The sequence below is a fragment of the Ailuropoda melanoleuca genome, chromosome 20 (assembly GCF_002007445.2).
Source record: "Ailuropoda melanoleuca isolate Jingjing chromosome 20, ASM200744v2, whole genome shotgun sequence".
NCBI classification, from domain to species: Eukaryota; Metazoa; Chordata; class Mammalia; order Carnivora; family Ursidae; genus Ailuropoda; species Ailuropoda melanoleuca.
Window position 1 is genome coordinate 12,339,604 of NC_048237.1, and position 9,888 is coordinate 12,349,491.

The 9,888-nt window shown below is 38.8% G+C and overlaps 1 protein-coding gene across 2 annotated transcripts in view; it reads right to left on the reverse strand.

Annotated features, from left to right (window-relative positions):
• Window positions 1–848: 848 nt before the first annotated feature.
• Window positions 849–9,888, reverse strand: part of EAPP (E2F associated phosphoprotein) — a 30,193-nt gene continuing 21,153 nt past the window's right edge. The window contains exon 6 of one of the 2 annotated variants that reach the window (XM_002925247.4): window positions 849–1,420. In XM_002925247.4, the coding sequence (XP_002925293.2) occupies window positions 1,144–1,420 (277 nt within the window). In that variant the 3' untranslated portion in view covers window positions 849–1,143. Of the gene's footprint in view, window positions 1,421–7,474; window positions 7,656–9,888 lie in introns of those variants that run through there. The other variant, XM_034648505.1, reaches the window with a different exon arrangement.

Here is a 9,888-nt window from a genome sequence, read left to right on the forward strand (position 1 = left end):
TCTCTCTGTCAAATAAATAAATAAAATCTTTAAAAAAATTAAAATTAAAAAATTAAAAATTAAAAAATAAAATCTAAAAAAAAACATATTTCCTGGGGTGCCTGGGTGGCTCAATTGGTTAAGCATCTGACTTTGGCTCAGGTCATGATCTCAAGGTCCTGGGATTGAGCCTGATGTTGGGCTCTCCACTCAGCGGAGAGTCTCCTTCTCCCCCTCTCCTTTGTGTTCCCTCTCCCTCTCTCAAATAAATAAAATCTTTAAAAAAAAATATTTCCTGACTTTATTCCATGCTATCATATCTCTATTAGAATATCAGGACCCTGAGTTTCCTGATGTTTTAGAAACAGTCCAATCATTCTTTTCAAAAGCACAGATGCCTATAATGCAATTTCCTCCAAGCTGACACTAATGATTTTTATAGCAATACAAAAAAAAAAAAAAAAAAAAGAAAAANAAAAAAAAAAAGGAAAAACAATATCTTGGTTGCTGGCAACAGAAATTCCAGAACAAATGGGGGCACAAGAGGCAGCAACAGGATTTTTAAGTTTAAGGGTGGAGGGTGAGGCTGTTCTTCCTCACCATAAATTTCTGTTTACTTTGTTAATTCACTATCTTTAGAATACTGTTACTACACAACCCTTTTAGGGAAAGACCTATATTAATCACTCAAAGCACCTGGCAATATTAACTCCATATAATTGTAACAGTTACTAAATACTGTCACTCCATACTATGAGGTAGAAAGTAAAGATACTTCTTACAGACAGAAGCCACGAAATAGTTTCTAGTTTAATCACACCACGAGTACAACCAAAATAAAAAATAAAAATAACACTCTGAAACAAAGCTTACTTATAACTCCAGAACATTTTAATTCTAAAAAGCTTTAATAATAAAAAGCCCCATAGTTTCCAAATGCCCCTCAAAAAGAGAATGAATAATCAGTCCCATCAGAGCTGGGGGAAAAAAACTGTAAAGGGGGTGGAGGGATGAAGGTTGACAACCATTCTCTTTCAAAAAGATAAACACTGCGTCCTCAAATAACCGCTCAGAATGTCACTTGATATGAATAGGCAGGAGGAAAATGACTGTCCATATTGGCCTTATACACTATATTGGGCAATTAAATGCCAACTTAGCTATTTAAGAATGACTTGCTAAAACATTGAAAAAATGAAAGACTTCATCCTTGTCATAGACGGCCACTTCAGTGGAACATTCTGTGCACATGACTGGGTGGTAGATTTCTTCCACTTGTGCCTCTGCCTGCTCTGCGGCATCTTCATGGTTAGACCTCATCTTCTTAGGGCCTCGCCTTTTCTTCCTGTTCTCTGGGATTTTGTATCTTAGAACCTCCTCTTTGTTGACAGAACAATTCATCACAAACATTGCTCTATACTGAGTTTTGTAGGATTCGTGCCTAAGAGGAAAATGAAATGGAGAATCTAGATTTATGTTCTATTTTAATAGGTTATCCATTTAGATTTAAAAAATTTTATTGAAACATAGTTGACACAGTGTTAGTTACAGGTGTACAACACAGGGATTTGAGAAGTTTACACATTACACTATACTCACCGTGACTGTAGCTACCATCTGTCAACATACAATGTTATTACAGCATCATTGTATTTTATCCCCATGACTTATTCACTCCATACCTGGAAGCCTGTATCTCCCACTCCCCTTCACTCATTTTAGCCATCCCCCACTTTGCTCCCCTCTGGCAACCATCAGTTTGTTCTCTGTAATTATGGGTCTGCTTCCGCTTTTCATCTGTTTATTCATTTGTTTTGTTTTTTAGATTCTCTGTATAAGTGAAATCACACAGTATTTGTCTTTCTCTGACTTCTTTCACTTAGCATAATACCCTTTAGGTCTATCCATGTTGTCACAAATGGCAAGATTCCATCCTTTTTATGGCTGAGTAATATCCCACTGTGTATATATACCATATTCTCTTTATTCACCAATCAAAGCACAGTTGGGCTGTTTTCATATCTTGGCTATTGTAAATAACACTATAATACACACAGGGGTGCATATATCTTTTCGAATTACTGTCTTCACTTTCTTTGGATAAATACTCCACACTGGAATTACTGCACCATAGGTTATTTCTATTTTTAATTTTTTGAGGAACCTCCATACTGTTTTCCACAGTGGCTGCACCAATTTACATTTCCACCAACACTGCACAAGGGTTTCCTTTTCTTCACATCCTCACCAACACTTTTTATTTCTTGTCTTTTTGATTCTAGCCATTTTGACAAGTGTAAGATGATATCTCACTGTGGTTTTAAATGCATTTCCCTGATGATTAATGATGTTGAGCATCTTTTCATGTATCTGTCAGACATCTGTATGTCTACTTCGAAAAAATGTCTATTCAGTACTCTGCCCATTTTAATCAGATTATTCAGGTTTTTTGGTGTTGAGTTGTATCAGTTCTTTACATATTTTGGATATTAATCCCATATCAAACAGATCATTTGCAAATATCTTCTCCCATTTCATGAGCTACTTTTCGTTTTGTTGATGGTTTCCTTCACTGTGCAAAATATTTTTATTTTGGTGTAGTCTCAACAGGTTTTTTTTGCTTTTATTTCCCTTGCCTTAGGAGACATATCTAGGAAAATATTGCTATGGCTGATGTCAAAGAAATTACTGCCTATGTTTTCTTCTAGGAGTTTTATGGCTTCAGGTCTCACGTGTGGGTCCTTAATCCATTTTGAGTTTATTTTTGTGTATGGTGTTAGAAAGTCGTCCAGTTTTCCCAGCACCATTTATTGAAGAGACCTTTTCCCCACGGTATATTCTTGCCTCTCCATATAGTTAAAATTTGAGAACACAAAAAACTTACTGAAATACAACCAACATAAAAACATGAGAACAAAATGGGAAATTTAAAGAAATGTTAAGAGTTATTTTAAGAATAGGAAAAAACTTAATAGAGAATAATTTAAAGAATGAATATATCCTCTTTTCTACTGCTTTAAAAGTAACTTTTATCTCTGAGAAAAAATTTATTTGCTCTTCAAACTTAGGCAAAAGTTACTGGAAACATGAGAGCTAATGTTTAAACAATCTTTGACTGTCTTTTCACACTGTGGCCTGAAATTCTGCCCTCCTCTCATTACAGGTGGTACCATTCTTGGGGCACCTGGGTGGCTCAGTCAGTTAAGCATCTGCCTCTGACTGAGGTCATGATCGCAGGGTCCTGGGATCAAGTCTCACATAGGGCTCCTTGCTCAGCAGGGAGCCTGCTTCTCCCTCTGCCCCGCCCCCTGCTCATGTTCTCTCTCTCCCCCTCTCTCTCAAATAAAATCTTTTAAAAAATTAAATTTAAAAAAAAAGTGGTGCTCTTCTTGTCACCATTTTAAAAGCTACAGTTTTAAAAGCTTAAGCTTCTGACTTCACAATGTCCACTCTTGGCTTTACTCCAACAGTCTACAGAAAAGATAATGCTTCATTTGTTCTCCTCACATACTCGATATTTTCCTACTTCCTTCTCCATCTAATAAGTTGGTTTTCCCCTCTTAAGCCTCATACACAGAAATATCTATCTGGCTAACCACAGCAAACTCAAGTTATACTTTCATTAATTCCAAATGTTGATCTCCACCACCACCAACACCACCCACCAAGAATTTAGACTATGCAAGCTGGTACTTCTCCAAGTAAGACTATAAAAATTTCATTTATACTCCACTGGGTTGGAATCCTGTATTAACATGGAATACAATTTTTACCAAGGCCAATTTCTATTGTTACATCATGAAACAACTTCTTTTGAGTACAGGAACTCTATAATAACATGGTTTAATTTGGAAGAGAACTTAAGTACAAAGACATTTTACTTTTTCTGCATTTCGTAAGTATGCTCTAAGTGTCAATTTATATACAAAAAGTTTAAGAGTTTATAAGAAAAACACAAAATTTAATTGTTGCAGATGATCAAAAACCTCAAGCTAGCTAATAAACTATATCTGGCTAGTCATTAGTTCCTAGAACAAACTCACCACCTGCATCATCACTTAGTTTCTGTTAACTTGATTTAAAACACGGACTAAGCTAGGCGTTTATAAGGCCACCAGAAAGAGGGAAAAAAATAAAGAAGGAAAAAGGAAAAGAGTGAGAGTATATTTGATTAAAAGAATGAAGGAGGGGTGCCTGGGTGGCTCAGTCCATTGAGTGTCCAACTCTTAACCTCAGCTCAGATCTTCGTCTTAGGGTCATGAGTTCAAGCCTCGCATTGGGCTCTACTTAAAACAGAAGTGGAGCCTACTCTAAAAATTTTTTTAAAAAGAATGAAAGAAAAAAACACATGATCATCTCAACTGATTCAGAAAAAGCATTTGATGAAATTCAACACCCATTCATGGCAAAAACACCCCATAAACTAAAAACAGAAGGAAACTTCCTCAATACAATAAAGGCCATATATGAAAAATCCACAGCTAATATCATATTCAATGATGAAAGACAGAAAACTTTTCCTCTAAGATCAAGACCAAGACTAAAAAGTCCTCTTTCACAACTTCTAGCCAACACAGTACTGGAAGTTCTAATTAGAGCAATTAGCTAAGAAAAAGAAATAAAAGGCATCCACACTGGAAAGGAAGAAGTAAAATTATCTTTGTTCACAGATGATATGATTATATTTTTTTTCTTTTAATTTTGAGAGGGAAACAGAGAGGGAGAGAGAGAGAGAGAAGACCAGAGGGAGAGAGAGAGAGACAGAGAATCCCAAGCAGGCTCCACATCCAGCGTAGCCCAATATGCGGGGCTCAATCCCACGTCCTGAGATCATGACCTGAGCCAAAATCAAGACTCAGATGCTTAAACTAACTGAGCCACCCAGGTGCCCCAATGACATGATCTTCTATGTAGGAAACTCTGAAGATTGCACAAGAAACTATTAGAGCTAATAAACTAATTCAGCAAAGTGGCAGGTACAAAATCAACACACAAAAATCTGTTCATTTCTATACATGAGCAATGAATGACCCAGAAAGGAAAACAGAATATAGGTTCCCATAGGCTGGGGCAGAAAGGGGTGGAGAATGGGAACTTTGTCTAATGGGTACAGAGTTTCTATTTGGAATGACAAAAAAGTCCTGGAAATGAATTGTGGTGACAGCTGCACAATATTGTGAAAGTAATTAATGTCACTGAATTGTACACTTAAAATGGTTAAAACAGGAAACAAGAGTACCCACTCCCGCCACTCCCATTCAACACTGTACTGCAAGTCTAGCCAGGGCAAGCAGGCAAGAAAATGAAATAAAAAATATCCAAAAAGGAAAGAAAGAGGTAAAATTGTCTCTGTTTGCAGATGACATTATCTTCTACATATAAAATTTTACACACTCCAAAAAACTGTTAAAATAAATATGAAATTCAGGAAAGTTTCAGGATACAAAACCAATATACAAAAATCTACTGTGTTCCTGTATATTAACAGTAAACTACCTGCAAAAGAAATTAAGAAAACAATCCTATTCATGATGCCACCCAAAATAATAAAACACCTGGAAATAAATTTAACCAAGAAGGTGAGAAATTTATACAATGAAAACTGTAAGACATTCATGAAAGAAACTGAAGAAAATACAAGTAAATGAAAAAATATCCCACGTGCATGCATCAGAAGAATTACTATTATTAAAATGTCCATACTACCCGAAGTCATTTAGTCAATGCAATCTTATCAAAATTCTAATGGCATTTTTCACAGAAATAGAAAAAACCCTCAAATTTGTACGGGATCACAAAAGACCCCAAATAGCCAAAGCAACCTTGAGAAATAACCACAAAACTGGAGGCATCACACTTCCTGATTTTAAACTGTACTACACAAAGCTATAGTAATCAAAGCAGTACAGTACTGGCGTAAAAACAGACTCACAGGGGCGCCTGGCTGGCACAGCGGTCAAGTGTCTGCCTTCGGCTCAGGGCGTGATCCCGGCATTGTGGGATCGAGCCCCACATCAGGCTCCTCCGCTATGAGCCTGCTTCTTCCTCTCCCACTCCCCCTGCTTGTGTTACCTCTCTCGCTGGCTGTCTCTTTCTCTGTCGAATAAATAAATAAAATCTTAAAAAAAAAAAAAAAAAAAAAAAAACCAGACTCACAGACCAATGGAACAGAACAGAGAGCCCAGAAATGAACTCACGCATACATGATTAAAATTTGACCAGGGAGGGGTGCCTGGGTGGCACAGCGGTTAAGCGTCTGCCTTCGGCTCAGGGCGTGATCCCGGCCTTATGGGATCGAGCCCCACATCAGGCTCCTCTGCTATGAGCCTGCTTCTTCCTCTCCCACTCCCCTTGCTTGTGTTCCCTCTCTTACTGGCTGTCTCTATCTCTGTTAAATAAATAAATAAAATCTTAAAAAAAAAAAAAAAATTTGACCAGGGAGCCAAAAATATTAAATGCCAGAAAGATAATATTTTCAGTAAATGATTTTGGGAAAATTGGATATTCACATGCAGAAGAAGAAAACCAGCCCCCCATCTTACTCCACTCACAAAAATTAACTTGAAATGGATTAAAGACTTAAATGTGAGACCTGAAGTTGCAAAACTACTCAAAGAAAACATACGGAAAAAGCTTGACATGGCTCTTGTCAATGACTTCTTGGATAAGCACAGCAACAAAAGCAAAAATAAACAAGTGAGACTACATCAAGCTAAAAAGCTTCAGCATAGCAAAGAAACCATCAACAAAAGGAAAAGGCAACCTATGGAATGGGAGAAAATATTTGCAAATCATGTATCTGATAAGGATTAATCTCCAAGAAACTCATATAACTCAATAGCAGAAAAATAAAATAAAAATTGGCAAAGGTCCTGAACAGACATTTTTCCAAAAAAGATACACAAATGGCCAACAGGTACATGAAAAGGTGTTCATCATCCTCAATCATCAGGGAAATGCAAATCAAAACTATAGTGAGGTATCACCTCACGCCTGTTAGAATGGCTATTATCAAAAAAGACAAGAGAAAACAAAAGTGAACCCTTGCACATTACTGGTGGGAATATAAATTGGTATAGCCACTCTGGAAAACAGTATGGAAGCTCCTCAAAATATTAAAAATAGAACTACCATATGATCCAGCAATCCCACTTCTGGGTATGTATCTGCAGGAAATGAAATCACTATCTCAAAGAGATTATCTGCACCCCTACCTCGGCCAGGTGATCAAGGCCAACACTAACAGTCACAAATCTGTTGACTTTTTTGCTGTTGATAGTCTGTGCCCTTGATGTAATATAATGAAAACATCACTTGACCTCTGTGGTCCTCTTCCCAAAAACCTACTGCAGCTTTAGTCATAATAGCCAAACATGGAAACAAACTACGTGTCCATGCATAGGTGAATGAATAAAGAAAACATGGTGTATAGATGCGCAAAAAAAAAAAAAAAAAAAAAGGAAATCTGCCATTTGTGAAAACATGGATGAACCTTGAGGGCATTATAAAGTTAAGTGAGACAGAGACAGAAAAAATACTGAATGCTCTCACTTACATGCGAATCAAAAAAAGATGAACTCACAGAAACAGAAAGTAGACTGGTGGTTGGTGGGAGAAGGGTAGACGAATGAAAACAGTCAGATGGTACAAACTTCCAGTTATAAGATGAGGAAGGTCTGGGGATGTAATAAACAGAGTGTGTGTAGTTAACAATGTTGTACTACATACTTGAAAGCTGCTAAAGAAAGTAGATCTTAAAGTTCTCAACACGCACACAAAAAAAGTAAATACGTGAGGTGATGCATGTGTTAACTAATCTTATTGTGGTAATCGGTTTGCAATACATTTGTATGTCAAATCATCATGTTATACATTTCAAATTACATGTCAATTACATCTCAATAAAGCCAGGAAAAGATTTTAAATTTTTAAATGGTCTAGTTGACAATAAATTGAATACCCTAATGGTATACTCTTTAATGAAAAATTTTTAAAGGTTAAAATGGATTTTATGTGTATTTTATCACAATTTTTTTAAGACGAGCGTGTTTGACAGATTATGTCATTACACAACATACATGCAGTTTCACTGAATCCTTGTCAGCACTGGTAAGTGCTTTATTAGAAAAACTACTGGTCCCAGGAATTCAGCTAGACAGCTACCGAACCATTCTGAACACCTACGAACTCAACTGGAGAACAAAGAAAAGAATAGGAGCAAATCTATGAACAGAAAAGCAACCACTTTCTGCATGTTAGGGGGTGCAGAGAAGTGAATCTGAGGAGATATATGGGAAGATAGACTAGGCGGGACCTCCGTCAGCCGGCTACCAGCAAGTGACAGAGCGGCGGAGCACAAAACCAGAACTTCTGGAAGTCTGCTCTGGTGAGGGATGTCCTTCCAGTGGCTAAGCAGGGGGTGGAACCCTTGCTGGGACCATGTGGTCTCAGGACCCTCCGGGTCACAGAAAGACTGAGGGTGCCTAAGTGTGGCAGAGCTCCCAGGTATCGAATCAGAGATGCTGGCTGCAAAGAGAGACCCAAGGAGTGGGCTCTAGGCTCGGGGTTGCCATAAACCATGATCCACAGCACAGTCAGGCCACTGCTCTACGAGCAAAAAGCAGCAGAACCAGGAGACCCCCCTTCCTCCTCTGTGGAGGAGCAGCGCAGGAGCCCGCTGCAGGAACCTGCAGGGTTTGGAGACTCCAAATGGGGCCGTGTGCCAGAGACAGAAACACCAGGTCACAGGCCGGGGCACAGAGTGTGGACAGAGACCAGGGAGACAGAAGTGAGCGACTGCTTTTCTCTTAGGGCGCACTCCTCCGGGGTGGGAGACTGGGAGGTCACTATTTTCATTTTTTTTTTATAAATTTTTTAAAAAGATCTTATTTATTTATTTGACAGAGAGAGAGAGAGAGCCAGCCAGCGAGAGAGGGAACACAAGCAGGGGGAGTGGGAGAAGAAGAAGCAGGCTCCTAGTGGAGGAGCCTGAGGTGGGACTGGATCCCAGCACTCTGGGATCACGCCCAGACTGAGCCACCCAGGCGCCCCTACCATTTTCATTTTGATCCTCTAAAGCAGCGGGAAAACCCTTCAGGGAAGAAAGCCAAAGAGAGCATCGGAGCAGATGACTTAGCCTGGCCCCTGGCAAAGGCGGTGCAATTCCTCCTTGGGCAAAGACATTTGAGAATCAGTGGAACAGGCCCCTCCCCCAGAAGATCAGCAAGAGCGGCCAGCCAAGACCAAGTTCACTGATCAATGAGAACTGCAAAACTCTGGAGCTTTTTTTTTCTTTGAATTATTCTGATTTCTTTTTTTCAACCAACTTATCTTACCAAATCCCTTTTTAAAATCTTTTTTAGGGGCGCCTAGGTGGCTCAGTAGTTAAGCGTCTGTGTCTGCCTTCGGATCAGGTCATGATCGCAGGGTCCTGGAATCGAGCGCTGCATCAGGCTCCCTGCTCAGCAGGAAGCCTGCTTCTCCCTCTCCCACTCCCCCTGCTTGTGTTCCCTCTCTCGCTGTCTGTCAAATAAATAAATAAAATCTTTTAAAAATATTTTTAAAAATTTTAAAAATTTAAAAAAAGAAAATTTTTTAATTTTCATTTTTAGTCATATTCCATCTCTTCATTATATTTAACCTTATTTTTGTGTTTATATGTAAGGTTTTCCTTCTTTAAAATTTTTGGATGCAGTTTCTTCTAACAGACCAAAATACACTCAAAATCTAGTGTATAGGGGCGCCTGGGTGGCACAGCGGTTAAGCATCTGCCTTCGGCTCAGGGCGTGATCCCAGCGTTATGGGATCGAGCCCCACATCAGGCTCCTCTGCTGTGAGCCTGCTTCTTCCTCTCCTACTCCCCCTGCTTGTGTACCCTCTCTCGCTGGCTGTCTCTATCTCTGTCAAATA